Source organism: Stenella coeruleoalba (genome assembly GCF_951394435.1).
Source record: "Stenella coeruleoalba genome assembly, chromosome: 11".
In the NCBI taxonomy this organism is placed as follows: Eukaryota; Metazoa; Chordata; class Mammalia; order Artiodactyla; family Delphinidae; genus Stenella; species Stenella coeruleoalba.
In genome coordinates this window covers 72111197-72133137 of record NC_137157.1, presented here as the reverse complement: position 1 = coordinate 72133137, position 21941 = coordinate 72111197, and the positions used below count along the sequence as shown (strand labels likewise).

Genomic DNA, 21941 nt, shown 5'->3' with positions numbered 1-21941 from the left:
ATTGGAAGAATCAACACTGTGAAAATGACTCTACTACCCAAAGCAATCTACAGATTCAATGCAATCCCTATCAAACTACCATTGGCATTTTTCACAGAACTAGAACAAAAAATTACACAGTTTGAATGGAAACACAAAAGACCCTGAATAGCCAAAGCAATCTTGAGAATGAAAAACGGAGGTGGAGGAATCAGGTTCCCTGACTTCAGAGTATACTACAAAGCTACAATAATCAAGACAGTATGGTACTGGCACAAAAACAGAAAGATAGATCAATGGAACAGGATAGAAAGCCCAGAAGTAAACCCAAGGACATATGGTCACCTTATCTTTGATAAAGGAGGCAAGAATATACAGTGGAGAAAAGACAGCCTCTTCAATAAGTGGTGCTGGGAAAACTGGACAGGTACATGTAAAAGTATGAGATTAGGACACTCCCTAACACCATACGCAAAAATAAACTCAAAATGGATTAAAGACCTAAATGTAAGGCCAGACACTATCAAAATCTTAGAGGAAAACATAGGCAAGACACTCTATGACATAAATCACAGCAAGATCCTTTTTGACCCACCTTCTAGAGAAATGGAATAAAAACAAAAATAAACAAATGGGACCTAATGAAACTTCAAAGCTTTTGCACAGCAAGGGAAACCATAAACAAGACCAAAGGCAATGCTCAGGATGGGAGAAAATATTTGCAAATGAAGCAACTGACAAAGGATTAATCTTCAAAATTTACAAAACAGCTCAGGCAGCTCAATAACAGAAAAACAAAGAACCGAATCCAAAAATGGGCAGAAGACCTAAACAGACGTTTCTCCAAAGAGGATATATAGATTGCCAACAAACACATGAAAGAATGCTTAATGTCATCAATCATTAGAGAAATGCAAATCAAAACTACAATGAGATATCATCTCACACCAGTCAGAATGGCCAGCATCAAAAAATCTAGAAACAATAAATGCTGGAGAGGGTGTGGAGAAAAGGGAACACTCTTGCACTGTTGGTGGGAATGTAAATTGATACAGCCACTATGGAGAACAGTATGGAAGTTCCTTAAAAAACTACAAATAGAACTACCATAAGACTCAGCAATACCACTATTGGGCATATACCCTGAGAAAACCATAATTCAAAAAGAGTCATGTACCAAAATATTCATTGAAGCTCTATTTAAAATAGCCAGGACATGGAAGCAACCTTAGTGTCCTTGAACAGATGAATGAATAAAGAAGATGTGGCACATATATACAATAGAATACTACTCAGTCATAAAAAGAAACGAAATTGAGTTATTTGTAGTGAGGTGGATGGACCCAGAGTCTGTCATACAGAGTGAAGTAAGTCAGAAAGCAAAAAAGAAGTACCATATGCTAACACATATATACGGAATCTAAGAAAAAAAAAAGTTATTAAGTACCTAGGGGTAAGACGGGAATAAAGACAGAGACGTACTACAGCATGGACTTGAGGATATGGGGAGGGGTAGGGTAAACTGTGATAAAGTGAGAGAGTAGCATGGACATATATACACTACCAAACGTAAAATAGATAGCTAGTGTGAAGCAGCCACACAGCACAGGGAGATCAGCTCGGTGTTTTGTGACCACCTAGAGGGGTGGGATAGGGAGGTGGGAGGGAGGGAGACGCATGAGGGAAGAGATATGGGAACATATGTATATGTATAACTGATTCACTTTGTTATAACGCAGAAAGTAACACACCATTGTAAAGCAATTATAATCCAATAAAGATGTTAAAAAATTGTAGAAAGAATAAAAAAAAAGTTACAAAAAATAAAAAGCAAAATTGTGAGGCTACCATCACCTTGATATGAAAACCAGACAAAGGTATCACATAAAAAAGAAAATTACAGGCCAATATCACTGATGAACATAGATGCAAAAATTCTCAACAAAATACTAACAAACCAAATGCAACAATACATTAAAAGGATCATACACCATGATCAAGTGGGATTTATCCCAGGGATGCAAGGATTTTTCAATATTCACAAGTCAATCAATGTGATACACCACATTAACAAAACGATGAATAAAAACCATACAATCATCTCAAATAGATGCAGAAAAAGCTTTTGATAAAATTCAACATCCATTTATGGTAAAAACTCGCCAGAAAGTGGGCATAGAGGGAACATACATCAACATAATAAAAGCGATATATGACAAACCCACAGATAACATCATAGTCAATGTTGAAGAGCTGAAAGCATCTCCTGTAAGATCCGGAACAAGACAAGGATGTCCACTCTCATCACTTTTATTCAACATAGTTTTGGAACTCTCAGCCATAGCAATCAGAGAAGAAAAGGACTCCAAATTGAAAAGGAAGATGTAAAACTGTCACTATTTGCAGATGACATGATACCATACATAGAAAATTCTAAAGGCACCAGCAGAAAACTACCAGAGCTCATCAATGAATTAGGATACAAAAGATTCAGGATACAAAATTAATATACAGAAATCTGCTTCATTTCTATACACTAACAATGAAATATCAGAAAGAGAAACTATGGAAACAATCCCATTTACCATCACATCAGAAAGACAAAAAGCTAGGAATAAACCTCCCTAAGGAGGCAAAAGACCTGTACCCTTAAAACTATAAAATGCTGATGAAAGATACTGAAGACCACATAAACAGGTGGAAAGATACACCGTGTTCTTGGATTGGACAAATCAACATTGTTAAAATGACCATACTACCCAAGGCAATCTACAGGTTCAGCGTAATCCCTATTAAATTACCAATGGCATTTTTCAGAGAACAGGAACAAAAAATTTAAAAAATTTTATGGAAACACAAAAGACACCGAATAGCCAAAACAATCTTGAGAAAGAAGAATGGAGTTAGAGGAATCACACCCCCCGACTTCAGACTATACTACAAAGCTACAGTCATCAAAACAGTATGGTACTGGCACAAAAACAGACACATAGATCAATGAATGGAACAGGATAGAAAGCCCAGAAATACACCCACATGCTTATGATCAATTAATCTACAACAAAGGAGGCAAAAATACGCATTAAAGAAAAGGCAGTCTCTTCAATAAGTGGTGCTGGGAAAACTAGACAGCTATATGTATAAGAATGAAATTAAAACATTCTCTAATACCATATACAAAAATAAACTCAAAATAGATTAAGGACCTAAATGTAAGACAGGATACTATAAAACTCCTAGAGGAAAACATAGGCAGGACACTCTTTGACATAAATTGCAGCAATATTTTTTTGGCTCTGTCTCCTAGAGTAATGGAAACAAAACCAAAAATAAACAAATGGGACGTAATTAAATTTAAAAGCTTTTGCACAGTAAAGGGAACTATAAATAAAACGAAAAGATAATCTATGGAATGGGAGAAAATATTTGCAAACCATGTGACTGACATGGGATTAATTTCCAAAATATACAAACAGCTCATGCAGCTCAATATCAAAAAACAAACAACCCAATCAAAAAATAGGAAGTAGACCTAAACAGACATTTCTACATAGAAGACATACAGATGGACAACAGGCACATGAAAAGATGCTCAACATTGCTAATTATTAGAGAAATGCAAATCAAACCAGAATGAGGTACGACCTCACACCAGTCAGAATGGCCATCATTAAAAAGTCTACAAACAATAAATGCTCTGAGAGGGTGTGGAGAAAAGGAAACCCTCCTACATTGTTAGTGGGAATGTAAACTGGTGCAACCATTATGGAGAACAGTACGGAGGTTCCTTAAAAAACTAAAAATAGAGTTGCCATATGATCCAGCAATCCCACTCCTGGGAGTATATCCAAAGATAACTCTAAATTGAAAAGATAAATGCACCCCAGTGTTCACAGCAGCACTATTTACAATAGCCAAGACAAGGAAGCAAACTAAATATCCATTGACAGATGAATGGATAAAGAAGATGTGGTATATATACGCAATAGAATACTACTCAGCCATAAAAAAGAGTGAAATAATGCCATTTGCAGCTTCATGGATGGACCTAGAGATTATCAGAGTAAGTGAAGTATGTCAGACACAGAAAGACAAAAATCATATCACTTTTATGTGGAATCTAAAGAAGTGATACAAATGAACATATTTACGAAACAGAAAGAGACTCACAGATGTAGAAAACAAATTTATGGCTACCAAAGGGGAACTTGGGATTAACAGATACAGACTACTATATATAAAATAGATAAACAATAAGGACCTACTATATAGCACAGGGAACTATATTCAGTATCTTGTAATAACCTATAACAGAAAAGAATCTGAAAAAGAATATATATATGTACAATTGAATCACTTTTCTCTATACCTGAAAGATTACAAATCAACTCTACCTCAAAAAAATAAAAATTATAAAAATTTAAAAAAGCAAAATTGATTAAAAGTATCCTGTTATATTCTCTGTTACTTCTCTCTATAGATAAAATATATGCTAGCAAAAATTAATTTTGAACTATACTGTTATTAGTTTAGTAGCAGAGCTTGAGGATTTTAAATCCCTAATATGAATAACTAACAAAAATATCAATCTTGTACATGAATAATTAAGATACTGATATAGTTTGTTAATGATAAAATAAATTCCTTTTTCTAAATGCAAAACCGATATATGTCTTTAAAAATTAAAAAAGAAGAGGTGATAAAGGGAAAATCCCCTTTTTGCTATTTGGCCTACTTCTGTAATACACCTGATCTTATACTGTCACCATAGATATATTGCTTCCCTAGCATACCAATGAATGTTTGGAGGAAATTTGCTGAATACTTCTTCCAATAATTATTAAAAAGTATTTTTCATGTAGTATGACTACAAGCAATATGCAGTATGCATATTTGGAGTACATGGTTAATTTTTATTTTTTAAACTTTCTTAGTGTTTTAATGAGTACCAGGTAAACATTTAACATTGTTTATTAAAAATCACATCATTCTCATTTTTCCTTTAGAATGAATGTAGAAGATATCACTAAAATGAAATAATGGGAACATCATATCCTCTCATTTGTAACTTTGTTACTTTCAAACCCTTATATATTTTCTGGTGATGGCAGACTTTTCCATTTTTGTTATTTAATGATTATTGACTGAATGGTAAGGCACTGAGGAATTTAAAATACTGCAGGATACAGACATTGGAATTTATAATCTAAAAGAGAAGATACATCCAAACTCAAATCACTATCACATAAGACAGTATAATTATAAGTAATACAGGTAAGTGCTAGAGGGGACAACAGGGGATATAATAAGCATTGTTCTCTGGGGCTAATCAGAGAGATTGCAAGGAAAAAGTGATACCTGATCTGGGCAAAAAATAATGCTTAGAAGTCAGAGTCAGAGATTCAAAAGAGGGAGAAGGAGGGTAAATCCTAGGCAGAAAACACAGCATGAGGAAAGGCAAAGCGATCAGAAATCATAATGGATATTAGGGTGATAGCAGGGGGTTTCGATTGACTAGACTTCTGTGTGGGTAGCTGGGAAGACAGGCTGGGTGTTGTATCAGAGTGCAGATTTGAGAAAAATATCTGCTGAATGAATACAATAAACCAGACATTCAGTGCAAGTTAGAACAATGAATTGCCAAATAAGGATCTATCTGGCTATTTTGGTGTGCCTAATTACAGAGCGAAAATGTTGTATTATAGGAAGCAAATACTGAATCAGCACATTAAGAAAGTATCCCTAATTAACAATACTTTTAAAGAGTCAGAATATTTGAAGTACCAGAATAGATTATTTTTGTTTTTGTGTGTATAGAAAGCCAGGAGAGATGGAGGTGCATGAATAGACACAGATAAATAAATAGAAAGTATTCTAATGCACTTATCTGTTAGGAAGTGCTTATTCTAGTCTAGAAAATGTGTTATTGACAAATGTAAGAAAAATAAAAATTGTTACAGGATATTTACTACTTATATGTGTGCAGAACATTACATTTTTATGAGTTTCTTCAGAAATACTCATTTTAAGTTCATAAAAACCATACTGCTGTGGATAAAAGGGAACCCTCAAATGTTGGTGGGAATGTAAATTGGTGCAGCCACTTTGGAAAACAGTATGGAGGTTCCTTAAAAAACTAAAAATAGAGCTACCACGTGATCAAGCAATCCCACTCCTGGGTACATATCCAGAAAAAATGAAAACTCTAATTTGAAAAGATATATGTACTCCAGTGTTCATAGCAGCACTATTCATAATAGCTAAGACACAGATGCAACCTAAATGTCCATTGACAGATGAATGGATAGAGAAGATGTGGGGGTGTGTGTGTGTGTGTGTGTGTGTGTGTGTGTGTGTATAGACATATATATATATACACATACACACGCATATATATATATACATACACACAATGGAATATTGTATGTTATATTGTATATTAGGAGTATGGGATTAACAGACACAAACTGCTATACATAAAATAGACAAGCAACAAGGATTTACTGTATAGCACAGGGAATTATATTCAATATCTTGAATAACCTATAATGGAATATTACCTGAAAAAAATAACTGAATCACTGTGCTATACATCTTAAACTAACACAATATTGTAAATCAACTATACTTCAATAAAAACAAATAAAAAACAATATTGTTCAACACAGCAATTATATTATTCCCGTTTTACAGATGAAGACTGGGGCTCAGAGAGGCCCAAACTGTCCCAGTGCCAATGATGAGGGAAATGATAAAAGCTCAAATTTGAAGCCAACTCAAAAATGTGCATCTTTCTTCTACCCAATTGTTGCTTCCCTAAAAGCAATGGACTTACTGGCTTTTTGACTTTGAGAAAGTAATTCAGACCCTCTAAGCCTCACTGTCTTCATCTGTACAATGGGAATAAAAATCACACTTCACAGAGGTATCAAGCTGGTTCTGGAAAGTTATGTTTTTTCTAGGAAACTATTTTATCTGTTTCCAAATGCACTGGACAGCATTATTCATAATATTCTCTTATGAATTTAAAAATCTTTACTATCTTTATATGCCCTTTTTTCTCATTCTAAATACTGTCTGTGCCTTCTCTCTCTTCTTAACCAGTATTGCCAGAGTTTTCTCCATTAAATTTGTCTTCTCTAAGAACCAACTTTTGTTTTTGGATCTTCTCTAGTATTTCTTTGCTTTGCATTATTTTTTCCTCTTGTCTTTTAATTTCCATCCTCTGCTTACTCTACAGACTAACTCTGTATTCTAGCTCTCACTTCTTGTGGATCTTGTCCGTTACTAATTTCAGTGTCCTGGTTTCCATTATGATTCCTTCTTAATTCATTAATTAATTTGAAGTTTTTTTTTTTAAGTTTACAGACTAAAGTAAAAGACGTGATAAATATCTTTCTATTGCTTTGCAGTGTTATCACTGAAAAGACATTTTGCACAATACTGATTATCTGGATTTACTTAGAACTTATTGGAATTTACATTTATATAAATTTATTCTTTGTGCTTGAATATGGTAAATCTTCATAAGTGTTTTATGTTTGCTTGAAAAGAATGAAGTTCTCTATGTGTTAGGTTCATTATTTAACTCTTACATCAAGCTTGTTATTAAGTTTTCCAAATTCTCTAACCTCTGCTATTTTTTGTCTTCTTGATTGAGCACTTATCTAATTTTTTCCACTCCTTTATTTCCAGTCTTTCAATGACTGTCTCTTGTAAACTGCAAATAACTGCATTAAAAAAATCTAGTGCGAGGAACTTTGTCTTTAATAGGTATGTTTAATTGAGTTATTTTCACTTTAATAACAGGTACATTTACATGTAACTAATTTTGCTGTTTTTTTTTTCTTTTGGTGGTTTCTCTTAACCATGTTTTTTTCCTGTAATCTTCCCCTTTTCCTGTCTTTATTAGTTTGATTCATTCTCTTTTTTCTCTCTGTACTAGTATATATTTTTAAGAGATTATACTTATATTTTTAACACCTATATTTAACAAGTTGCAAACTAATTATAATCTCCATTTCCTTCTGAAAACAAACCAAAGAATATAGAGGGCTTTTTTTTTCCCCCCAAAGTTCCCATACCACATTCTATGTTATTTATCTAGAAGTTCAGCTTTCCAAGTTTTTTTTTTTTTTTTTTTTTTACAAAATTTACCTAAGTATAACATTTGTTATATATGTATATATATGTGTATATATATACACACACACATACATACCCATATACCGCACAAATCATAAGTGTGCAGCTTTCAGTATAATCGAAAAAATTATACTATTTCCTTTTTTTCTTTTAAACATATTAACGTCTCTTAATTTTTTTTTTTTTTTGGTAATACAAGTTTCTTTCGGTATTCATTCTTCCATCTGTCACACTTGGTGGCTTTCTTTTCTTCATAAATTGATGTAGTTTAAAATTTTTGACTATCTCATATTTGCTTTCCATGGAAGTCTCATGTGTCCTGGATTCTGACAATTGCATGTTTCTTTCTGAGTTAGCTCTATAGATGTCTCCAGTTTGGGACCCACTTTTTCACTCTTCATGTTTCTCCTATGGTTCCCCCTTCACAAAGGCAGTGTGAAATTATAAGCCATATTTCCCCACAGTAAATGCTCCTGGTTTTGCTTTCTCATGTGTGACGCTATTTCTATTCAAGGTCCCAAGTGGGCCACAGAGAATTTAGCAGCTTGCCTAGCCTAGGCCAACATTTTCTTGTCTCTGTTTCAGAGCCTAGGTAGCCCATCATAGCTCCAGAGTCAAGACATGCACCTTTGTCTTCTCAGCACCTAAAACACTAGCCTCTCACCCTTTAGGCTGGCTTCTGTTCTGATATTCCCATGGGCTGCTGGGTTTCCACATGGGCTCACTGCTCTCATTCTCATTGGTGGCACGTGGGCATTTCTCTCAAGTTCAGCTGTGCATTAAACCTGTATTTGCCTGTGTGTGGGATGCATGTAGGAGGTACCGAGGATGATGGACAGGAGGAGGTTTTCTATCAGCTAAGTATACTATATTTTCTAGAAGTATGTTAAATGATTTTAACATGGATTTTCCTTTTTAAAAGTTTTAATTGTAAAGTACGCATTACATAAAATTTACCATTTTAAGTAACCATTTTAAATTTTAATCATTTTTTATTGCACAGTTCAGTAGTGTTAAAGCATATTCACCTTAGTGTGCAAGCAACCTCCAAAACTCATTGCATTTCCAAAACTGAAACTCTATACCCATTAAACAAACTCCCTATTTCCTTCTTGCCCCTGCCTATGGCAACCACCATTCTTCTTCCTGTCTCTATAAACCTGACTACTCTAGGTACCTCATATTAGTGGAGTCATATGGTATTTGTTCATTTCACTTATCATCATGTCTTCAAGGTTCATTCATGTTGTAGTAGCCAGAATTTCTTTCCTTTAAATATGAATAATATATCATTGTTTGTATATAGAGTTTGTTTATCCATTCATCCGTCAAATGACACTCGAGTTGCTTCCATCTTTTAGCTATTGTGAATAATGCTGCTATGAACATGGGTACTCAAATATAACTTTAAGACCTTGCTTTCAATTCTTTTGGACATATACCCAGAAATGGAATTGTTAAATGATATATAATTCTGTCTTAAAATACTGTTTTCCAGACTGGTTGCACCATTTTACATTCCTATCCACAGTGCATACAGTTTCTAATTTTTCCACATGCTTCACAACAATTGTTGTTTTGTTTTTGTTGTTGTTTTTTATCCTAAGGGGTCTGAGGTAATATCTCATTATAGTTTTGACTTGCATTTCCCTAATGATTAGTGATGCTGAACAGTTTTTCATGTGCTTGGTCATTTGTATATCTCTTTTGAGAACTAAATGATTAAAAAAAACTTTTGATTGAAATATAACTACATAGATATAGAAAAGCATGCTGATTGACTTAAAGTTTTGTTTCCAACTAATTATAGTTGATTATATGGACAAATGGTTTTCATTATGTTGAGATAATTCAGAGTACATCAAAATCAGCATACTATCCCCATCATGAATGGTATTATCATTTTACCTGGTGTCTTCTCAGGAAACAGCTACGATTAGAGATCTTAGCTTCTGTCTATGAATTGCCTCAATACTTGACTCTAGAACATCTAGAAATAGTATATCTCAAATATGAATCCAAGGTAATGGTAGATTTTACCCTGAAAATTCCATCCTAGGTAACTGCATAAAATCTGTCAACCAACTAATAAACAAAAATATAGTGAATGCTATTTTACCTACAAATGGAAAATCTGTTGTAGGAATTTTTCATGGTTAACATATCCTGCATTTTTTGCTTTCTTTCTAGAACAGATTGAGGCAAGCCACCACAGTGGGCAAGCTAGGAGGAGGGTTGTTGCTCAGCACAGAGAAGAGTGAGAAAACCAGTTTTTTTTTTCGGGGGGGACGGGCAGTAAAGAATTTGAGGTTATTCTAATAATAGTCCACAAACATGAAAGTTCTTTGTATATTTTGTTTAGTTCTTTGTATTTTTCCTACTTGGGTATTATCTGTTTTCACTTTTCTCTAGTAGTGTGTGTAACCAAGGAATAATGGTACAAAAATATAAATAAAATCTAAGAATAAGTTGAAATAAAAGAAGTAATACACATTTCTATTAAAAAGTTGTACAATTTGTTATTTGCAAAAAGAACAAGACTCTTATTTTGAGACCTCTGACCTCTAGACCTTCTACTGAGGAAGAGAGAAACATCTAATTTTAGCGTCCCCTTACCATCAGTAGACATTTCTCTTAAGTTTGTAAGTTAATTCCATGAAATACAGGAAACTACATACACAGATTTCATAATGTTCATAATTCTTGACTGGTAACTTTCAGGTTTTTTCTATTGAAAAAAATCATAAGGATTAAAGCTGTAAACTATTACATCTAAAAATATTTAATCAATTAACTTTCTAATAAAGCTTGACTGATGAAAAGTATGTGCTGGGTGTTTTAAAAGAAGCTCTTTCATATTTTCATTTTAAGTAATAATTGCATTTCTTTTACATATTTCTTTTTAATCAGTGTATTTAAAATGTGGTCTGGATTTTCACTCAACTACCATATAATTTATTTCTACTTCTTTGGAGTAATTCCCTAATAAAATGATTAATGACAACAGCATAATGATTAATAATGATATATTATACTTCGTGGCTCCTAGGAGATACAAGCACTTTATTACAGATTTCATTGCCTTCATCAGTATTAGGAGACAGAATGAGAGGATACTATTCTTTTTATGAGAATTTAAAACATAAAAGAGGTTAAAGCCATGTCAAATAATACTTACATGTTTTTGTGTCCATGAATATGAATATTAGTTCATATTTGTTCTATACTAATATTTCTTTTATGTGCCTACTATAAACCAATGTGATTTGTCAAAAAGAGAAAGGTTTATACTTTCTCATACTTGCCTATAATTACCAACTTTATCCTTATTTTGTTTAATTTCTCTGACTTCCAGGAAAGTACTAAAAGAATAAAAGAATTTAAAGTGATAATAATTCATTTTGACTTGACAATTTTCTGTCTTTCACTTAAGTTTGGGAGTTTGGAAATTATTAGTATAATTTAAAAATACCCAGCAGGAGAAACTGCCTTGGCAATATTTAGAAATACCTGCCTCAAGATCCAAAGTCATGTAGCTTATTAGGACAACGCTGGGTCTGAAATTTGGATTTCCTGAAGTCTAGGCTAGAGTTTATATTCTAAGTTTGTGAAACATACAGTTGCAATGTTGTCTACCCACACTCATCAGAATATGCTGCAAAGTAATGTACTTATAAAGACCAGTTTCAAAGATTCTTTAAAAGAAGACCAATTTAAAAGAAGTAGAGTCATTGACTGTAACTGCAGTCATTCTGTAAGTTTAAAAATAAGACTCATTCTGAAATTTTATTGTATATTCTTATGGTATATACTGAGCTACATACCTGCCCCAGGCTGCCTCGTTTGTAGATGCTTTATTAACTGGAACACAGGAGGAGTCACTGACGGCTGATTTATTCATCTTATAGCAGAAACCGCAGTCTGGATCCAACATACATTCATTACAGTAACTGTAAAATGAAACAAGTTGTAGTCATGTTCAGAGACAACTGCTGCTCAGTCAGTACACCATATGTGCTCCCCTGCATTTTCCACTTTACTTTGTAGTAAGCTTGGGGCCATGGCACTTGTTTTGGTCATGGCAAATGACATGTGCTGAGGCAGGTGAGAGCTGGCTGGTCTCTTCCATCTCTCCCTCCTCTGGTTGCAGCAACTTTGGAAACTACTTTGAGATGGAGGATTGGATGTGCAATATTGGATGTAGAAGAACCCCTGTCTATCTACAGCAAATATACTTTTGTTTTCCTAAGCCACTGAGATTTGTTACTGGAGCATGGACTGGTCCATTTTGAACCAGCTGCCTGGTTCCAAACTGTACCAAAGCATTTATTTCTCTTAAATGTCTCCATCATGTACCATATCTTCTAAAAAACGGAATTTTCCCCTAATATATATCATGAAATAGAAAATTCAAAGAATGAAAAAAATTATATCTAGAGAAAAAAGTTAAAAAATAAAAATGCCACCACCCAAATAATGGTCACTGTTAACATCTTGGTGGACATCTGTATTTTTAATAAATATATATTGAAAATCAACTATGTTGTATGCTTAATTAAAAGAAGCTGTAACCTTTCAAAATTGTATAATTTTTTTTTTATTTTTTAGGCTGCACCATGTGGCATGTGGGATCTCAGTTCCCCGACCAGGGATCAAACCCAGGACCCTGCACTGGGAGCACAGAGTCTTAACCACTGGACCACCAGGGAAGTCCCTAAAATTTTTTTTTAAAGAGAAAAGAAAAAAAAAGTTGGTGTAGGGAAAAAGGCTAACATGTCTCTAAGTTAATTACATCCACTGATTGGATTACAGAGCCATAATCAATTAATCATTGCTCACCTAACAGCAGTATCCTAAATGCAGGAAAATTTTAAAGAGGCAAAATCCTTTAGAGGGCAGGGTTTTCCAACATAAGCCTACAGCGTTCTTGTAGAATGAGTTTTCTCACTGTCATACTATTTGCCAGACAAACCTGGAGCACTTTATACATAGCAGGCACACACAGGTATGGAGATCCTAAGATGAATAAGCTAAATTCCCTGCTCCTTGATAGATAAAAGGCAACGATGAGAAATAGCTACACCAGTAAATAATGGTAATATGATAGAAAACAGTAAAGAACTACTCTAAGGACAGAGGCCTGATTATTTGCCTGTAAGAGTGGGGGATAATTTCAGAGACGATATTTGAACTGGATCATAAGAGAAATTTACCCAGCAAAGAGGTACAGAGAAGGGCATTTCAGAGAACTGCTTGTTCTTGGGTTGGCCAAAAAGTTCATTCGGGTTTTCCCATAACATCTCACAGAAAAAACCTGAACGAACTCCATACATAATTAAAGAACAGTCAATACAGACTTATTAATATCTACTGTGTACAAGTAATTACACAGTGGGGTGTGGGAGAGAAGCAGGGTAAGAATTACCACAAGTTAGCCAAAGAAGACGTGAATCCTCAAAACCAAAGTACTTCTTTGATACATTTAGCTAAATGGAAAAAAACTGGCGTTGTTTAAACATTAGATTATTGCCATTTCAGTCTCTGTCTGTAAACCTTTCCTTTGCAAATAGTCTATTTTTAATGAGACTTCAACCTTATTCTAAAAGCAAAAAAAGAGGTCTTTCAAAGACTACCGAAAGATCAATACACTTTAGAAAGGTGATACAGTATTGTGAATCTAAAATTTCCCACACTTGTGATAAGCAAAATAAAACAATAGAAAGCATAAGAAGTACTCCGAGCTTCTGGCTTTGAGAACTAGACTAGGCTAATTTGGAAAGGAAGATCATTCCTACTAGTATTTTGTTTGTTTATTTATTTATTTTTTTTTTATTCTGCCCATATGAGGTAGAATTAACAACTTTGATTGTTTCAATGGCTTTAAATGATACTTATTTGGGAAATGTCAATTCATCCATTTGTAGAGAAATTACTTTCTACTTAATTTCTCAAAAAATACTTATTTCCTATAAAAGGCCAAAAAACTTAATGATTAAGGCTAATAGTTACCAAGAACCTACTGTATGTGCATGTCAGACATACAAGGTGTTACCCATAATGCTCCGCCTCTCTATCACCATTCAAGCATCCAACTCTGACCACAACCTTCCATTCTTCCAGCTTTCTTCCTAAATGATCCCTGCTCTGTCATGATCATTCATTCAACAAATACAAATATTTTACACTTACTCTGTGCCAGGCACTATTCCAGGGGCTGGGACTCATTAGCAAACAAAACAGTTTCTCTGCCCTCATGAAGCCGATTTGTATATTAGACCTCCTGGTGACCTCCAGTTAAGTGATCTATTTGCTCCCTATTCCTTAGCTTTTTCCTTTCTTTAGTTCTGTCCTTAACTAGCTTATTGACCATGACCCATCATTTCAACATCTTAAATTTCCCTGCCTATTTATCTTCTCATTTCACCCATCTAGCTATATATGAACACAAACATTAGCCTTTTCTGTGCCTTCACCCACCTAACCAAATGCAGCTGAAGGAATTACACAACACGGCAGATCAGTAGTTCCTCTGTAACACACTACTACCAGCCTCAAAAAGATCCTCAACAGCCTGAAAGTCTCAATAGTTTTCTCTAGTCAACTCTATAGGAGGACTATTTTAACCATTCTACACAAAAACTATTGCTCAAATCTCCAGTGCTCCATTTCCCTTTACTCTCTGCAAATGACCTCAACTTCAGCTTTACAGAGAAAACAGATGAAAGCAGTAAAGATGGGAAATTTATAATCTTATAGCAAACATATAAACCATTCTACTTTTCTATGCTCCAGTTACGAAGAGAAGCCACTCTTCTCAGCTAAGGTCAACTTCTCTATCTGGGCTTTCATCCCATTCCATCTCCTCAGGCCATCTCAGACCTGATTATTGCTCCTTCTTTCTCTTAAGATAAAAGATTAGATTTTTGATTGTGATATTTTTCTCCTTTTAATGTAGGCATTTATAGCTATAAATTTCCCCCTAAGCACTGCTTTAATTGCATCCATATTTGGTGTGTTATGTCTTCATTTTCATTCATCTCAAAGTATTTTGTCATTTCCCTTGTGATTTCTTCTTTGATCCATTAGCAATTGAGGAGTGCATTATTTAATTTTCATATACTTGTGAATTTCCCAGATTTCTTTGTTAGTGATTTGTGATTTCTAATTTCACTCCACTGTGATCAGAGAACATATACTGTATTATTTCAATCCTTTTAAAATTTACCAAGGCTCATTTTGTGGCCGAGCATATGATCTGTCCTGGAGAATGTTCCTTGTACATTTATGAAGAATGTGTTATTCTGTTGTTGTTGGGTGAAGTGTTCTCTAGATGTCTGTTAGATCTAGATGGTTTATATTCAATATACTAATCTTAAAGCATCTTGGCCCCTTGGTTTCTAACAGCCTTCACCTCCACTTAACTTCCTCCACATCCTGGTAATTGTCATTATCTTGAAGAGGGGTCAACAAACTATAGCCCTTGAGACAAATACAGACCACACCCCGTTTTTGTAAATAAAGTTTTACTGAAACATAGCCATGCCCATTTGTTTACTTATCTATGAATACCTTCAACTTCAAGGGCAGAGTTGAGAAGTCTAACAGAATCCATATGGCCTGCAAAGCCACAGACATTTACTATCTTACCCTTTACAGGAAGTCAGCTGATCCCTGATCTTAATCACATACACAGATTTCTTATTCCTTTCCTTCAAGATCTCTTACTTCCTTACTACTAGGATAACTGTTCTGTCTTAGAGATCTTCCACACTCCTTTTTTCCTGATGCTTCACTAACTGCATGGCTTTGCATCCTTCTCTGTCAGACTTTAATTGTAAACGACTTTAACCACTTTCACCAGACGCTCAGTGTTTTTGTATTTAGGTTCTCCTATAAAGTCAACCTATAAACTTTTATGTTTGTTTCTTTCTATGGTTTTACTTTCTACATCTAAGTTGCTCTTTACTGGTGGAGAATTAACATAACCAGGCATATTGGTGAAACGCCACAATCACAGTATTCAACTGCAGCTGGATCCTCACTGCTGGGAGGAAACTTTTACCTGTCCCTAATCAGTGATTTTCCCCATTCCCACAACTGATATCCCAAATGCCCACAACTCTCCTACAATCCCAATCCTTATTCCCTCCTACAAATCTTTTTGAAAATGGCCTTGCCTTGCTTCCCAGTGAAAACTGAAGAGATTAGGAATGAGCTTTTTCAACTTTAAACTCAGACATGAACAAAGATATCTATAGCCACATCTATCCTCGCCTGTTTTCCTCCAGGATCTGAAAAAGAATTGTTCAAAGGTCATCCTTCTATCAGAGCTTTCAATTTTATTCCGCTTGGTCTTCACTAGGACCAACACTTTGTCCCATTGGTTATTTTCTTCTCTTTATACTTTCAGACCTCTCCTAGAACATACCCCATAGTTTATGTGTAGGCTCTGGCCTTCCTCATATTAAAAAAGCATGAAAAACTGTCTTTTGTACTACTTCACACCAGTTCATAGGGGTCGGTCAGTGAAAAGAGGCCAAATATTAAAAAGAGTTCAATTCCCTTGCAATCTCAGGGAGTGGGCCACTGTTGGGAACTGATTGGCGAACTGATCTGGCCTTGGAGCCTCTCAGGCTTCTGGAGGCAAAGTATGATTCCCTACCACTCCCTTATCCTTGACCTGGAATATTTGCTTTTCATCATTTGGACTATTTTATGGCAAAATTCTCCCAAATGTAACATTTCTAACTTCAACTTGACATTTAGAAGATAACACAAAACTTTAAATATCCTGGGGAATCTGCTAATTGACCTTTTAGAGAGCATATATCATAACTGTGGCTTTAACAAACAGTGTTGAAAAAAGGAACAACTTCTAGAAGTGGCTATTTTTTATTCATGATTTGTTCTTTAAGGCTTTCTTGAACATGACCTAATAAATTTACATGAGATTTTCTAAATATAAAATTTGAGAATTTAAATATATTTTTGCCAAATCAATGCTCATAAGAACATTCTAAGCATAGATTAAAATATTTTTTTGTGAAAAGCAGACTGGTATATTAGGCCCTATTTGTCCCCTCTCACAGTATGACCTGGTGAGTTCTAAATTTTGGACTTCAAGTTTTCCATCCCAGGAGCACATGATCTCTAAGAACCCACCCAGTTGCAAGATTCTACATGAAAGAAAAAGAAATACATATACTCTCACTCTAAATTCACACAAACTTTAATAGTGTAAAACATATTAGGATGCTGTAACATCTCACAAATATTTACTCTTACATACTTATTTCAAGGGCAGAAATTATAAGTGTGACTTACTTTAAGAAATTCTAAAGTTACAAAGAAACTAATTAAGAAAGCATTTACAAAAGGGCTATGTTTTATCAAAGGAATTGCTGAATTAATTACATAAAATGGGGATCCCTCTCTTCTGATACAAAATATTTTAAACTTCAGACAAATCAGTATATAGTACAGTTGATGGTGATGGCCCTCCTCTCTGTGCACACCTCTACTGTAGAACTTACAATGTTCTTTACTGACTGGTTTGCAAGGACCTGAGGGAAAAGGCCATGCTTACGAACTCTGCAAATGCAGCACCCCACTGTAGGCTAGATACCCAATGCATGTTTATTGAATGAATCAAAGCATGGTGGCTCTATAAATCAAGGCACACTGTAGGTTCTTTAATCTGTTTCTGCCCATTAATAGAAAATAATTTTAAGGGGTGGGTAGCTTGGAGTGAATATCTGAGTCATTTTTTGGAATGAAATTAAAAGAAGGTAAAACCTAGTGTCAGATGGTACTTTAAGCTAAGCCCAGTTTTTAAATTGCCAGAGGCTAAAGCTGCCATTTGCAAACATTTAATCCACAACCTAAATGGAAATGGTTAGTAATTTTGATAACTCACTTTCAGAAACACCAGCTGCAAGGGGCCAATTTCCTTGAAGCCCCAAGAAAAGAGCCACACAGAGAGAGGGCTCTCTTTTACATCATAGCCTGCAAAATTTCACAGTAAAAGGACATTATGATATTTACAGAGAAATTGTGGTAAATAAGTATGCCCAGAATGCATGCTGTTGTTCTTGACTGTGGATACTTTCAATTGGGGAGATTATACAATAGCCAGTGTTCTACTAGGGGTTGAAACTGCTGGGGAAACTAGCAGAGCATACTAGAAACTCTACTAGGAAACTGGAAAATATATAATCCAGACAATACCTACAATTAGAACCAAACAGTTCTTTTCTTGCTAGTTTCAAGGAAGGAAGATTTAACTTTTTAATCTCTGACATTTCTTTTTAGAAAGGGAGAAAAATAAGTATTCAGATATTTAGAAAAAACTGGTTCTAAAATTTTAAAATATTTCCAATTAAAGTAAAAAAGAGTAGAATAAAAGGTGGCTTAGTGTCTAAGGGAGACAAAGGATGGCCTATTTTCATTCAGTCAATCTTTTACATGTTTCACATGGCACTCAGGGTCTTAACCAAATGTGTCCTCTTCTCTCTGCTGAGAAAATCTTTTAAAAATTGATTTGGGTTAATTTCAAACATTTTAAGTTTCTACTCTGTGAAGTTGAGGGTGAATCTGGCCCTATAGAAAACAGTCCATTTGTTTTTAAGTATGACTCATTAAATCCAATGAGATAGAACATTAAGAACAGTGGTCTTAAAATGCCTGTCTTGGCATGGCCTAAATTAAAAAAAAAATCAGTTGTGGTAAATGCAGGTGTTAGGACAATCCATTGCCACAGGTCCACTTTCATTCTCTGTGGGTAACTGTTCACTCACTCATTTCTTATGCATGAATTTAACATTCTACTTTGTGTAATTATGTCACTGTTTCCCAGACAGCTATTCTAAATTTTCTCTACTCTTTACTATGCCCTCCTTACTCCTAACTGTCCCCACTGCCTTCAAGCAGGCAACCTGGAATCCAGTTTACTCTTACTGGGGGGACAGCTTGCCTTGCTTGTAGCTCTCTGCAGGGCCAGATTTCTACACGAGTTCTGCAAAGAGAACTCCAGGACACCTGCCTTCTTTCTCAGCCAGACTGTACATGTCAGGGGACTCCCTCTCCCTGTTTGGACTGTGAAAGTAGGGAACTTGTGAGAATTTTTTAAAAAATAAGAAATTCTGGGGGACTTAAGGAAATTGTTGGAAATTAATTTAAAAAGCTAGGGACTACTGGTGCTGATTTTACGAAGTAAGTCATGCCTCACCACTTCATGAAAACTGCCCGAACAGAGATTGCTGGTGATCTTCTCATTGTTAACCCTGGGTGCTTTTCTTTACTAAACTTATCATTCTATGATAAAATTTCCTAAACATTTTCCCTCTTTCCTAAAATTTTCTCATTCTTTGACACCATGCCCTTTATGTTTCTTCCACCTCTCAGACTGATGCATCTTTTCTTTCTCCTTGGTTCTGTTCTTGGCAATCTTCTTTCATTACTCTGTATAACTTTTGCTGGGAAACATCAGCCATATACAACCATTATTATTAGTGATACACAGAGACTCCATGACCTGTTTCTCTAGTTTGGTTCTCCTCCCTAAGTGCCAGACCCATATTTCCACCGCTCAATTTTCTGAATGTTCACAAGTACCTTAAAGCTCCATCTTTGACTTTCCCCTCAAAGCTTTCCTACTGCTCTTCTGTGTCTCACAATTTAATAACCTGAGCATGATCTGAGACCACTCACATTTACATAGTTACAACTCCATCAGGTCTATCTCCAAAGCATGTGTAGTTTCTCTACTCTCCATTCTTACCACTTCTCACCTGGACTTTGACTTGAACTTGCCACCTCTCACCTGAACTCTTCCAATAGTCTACTGAGTATTCCTGCTTCTAGACTCCTTCCACTTCATCTTCTACATTGTCCTAAATCTAACCTGATCCAAACTCTCTCTTGTTTAGATCCTGCAATAGCTTTCCATTGCCTATAGGATGAAGACCAATCTTATTATGGCATGATCTAGTCCCTCCTTGTCAATCTTTTGTGCTATTTCTTCACAGATGTCACAGGTTGTAGTCATTCCATATAAACTGCAGGATTCAGAATATGACATGTTCTTATGTTTTTCCTCATAATGTTTTCTCTGTCTGGACTATTATTTTCCACCTTTGTTTTCCTACACATTTGCCTCGAGACTCATATTTGGCATCACCTCCTCCGTGAAGCTCAGACCCCAGCAGAATTAGATGTATCACTATGTTATCAGAGGAGCACAAAAGTCTATTATTATTACTGTCCATCCCACCATTTCTCTAAGGGTTTGTGATATGTTTGCCTTTCCTTAATGCACTGTGACATTTTCAAGGTAGAGATTTTTGTCTTGTACATCTTTTATTCCTAGTGATTTCCATGTTGCCTGATAGATAAGTGTTCAATAAATACCTGTTTGTATAAATAAAGGGATGAATGAATGTCACTTATATTGACAACAGATTTGGTAGTTCTCCCTGCAGTTCCATTAGAGAAGTTACATATCATTCACCATATCTTGGTCCATGAGATCATAGGATTGAAGCTTAAAATCAAGCTGTGAATTGTTCCTTACAATTCATGGCTCTCAGATCAAATCCACATATAATTTGCTGCAACCTTTTGGAACACAGTCATATTTCTCATCACTTCCCCTTAGAAACTAAGTCTGAAAATGCAGTGGATTCCTGAGTTAGAGGCAAAAAGTAATTCAGAGCAGGGAGGCTTGCTGATTAAAAGCAAGCACAGGCTCTTGCTCTTTGGTGCTGTTAAATAAGGAAAGTTTAGCTGATTTGTCAGAGTGGGTTCCTTTTTTTTAAAAGAAAATTTTTACTAGTACTTTAGGCTCTAATTTCTAGCCACTGATTGTCTAACCTTCTTTTATGAATTCTTGGATTTGTTCTCCCATTTTATCTCAGAAAAGTATACCAATAAACTCTCTAAAGGGGAGGGAGGTAGAAGAAGAGAGTTCTATCTGCCAAGCCCGTCACCTTCAATAGGGCTAAGTGCTTTCCTATTATACTACATGAACCTTTGGTCAACATACTTAAAAACAAAACCCTCAATTGCAACTTTGCAAATATAAGATGACGTGTATATGCATGTGTTTATATACGTACATATGTGTATTTATGTAAGTGAATCTGCATGTGTGTGTGTGTGTCTTCTGTTTCTGGCTTCTTTCATTTAATATGATGTTTTCAAGGTTCATCCAAATTTTAGTACGTCATTCTTTTCTATAGCTGTGTAATATTTCATTGTGTGGATATATCATATTTTGTTTATCCATTCATCAGTTGATGGAACAATTGGGTTATTTCTACTTTTTGGCTATTATGAATAATGCTGCTAGAAACATTTGTGTACAAGGTTTTATGTGAACGTTTTAAAAAATTCTTTTGAGTATATGCCTAGGAGTGGAATTGCTGGGTCCCATGGTAGGTAACTGTATGTTTAATGCTTTGAAAAACTGACAAACTGTTTCATGCATGTCAAACATGTTTCACGTTCTGATATTTAATCTTCAACCAATTGTACTGGTACAGGCATAGTCTTGAATGTCATCAATTTTTCCAGAGCAGTAGTCAACTGAAGAATTTTGTCATTTTTAATGGGTACCACCAAAAAAGAAGATGTTTTCAAGATAACAGTGCTATCAATCAGCAGAAAGAAAATTCTTTACGCCTTTCCGCAGAAAGAATGATAGGGAATCTTGGCCAATAAAAGCAGCAAATAAATTGTGGGAAGATACGAGTAATGTTCACCAATGGCTAGTTGCCTTCCATTTCAAGGTTTATGGAGGATTATAATTCCCTACCCTC

The 21941-nt window shown here is 35.0% G+C and overlaps 1 protein-coding gene across 1 annotated transcript in view; it reads right to left on the bottom strand.

Annotated features, from left to right (window-relative positions):
* SLC2A13 (solute carrier family 2 member 13) overlaps positions 1–21941 on the bottom strand; it is a 427342-nt gene that overhangs the window by 76975 nt on the left and 328426 nt on the right. Inside the window, exon 7 of the mRNA XM_079938390.1 lies at positions 11949–12074. Within this exon, the coding sequence (XP_079794516.1) occupies positions 11949–12074 (126 nt within the window). The remainder of the gene's footprint in view (positions 1–11948; positions 12075–21941) is intronic.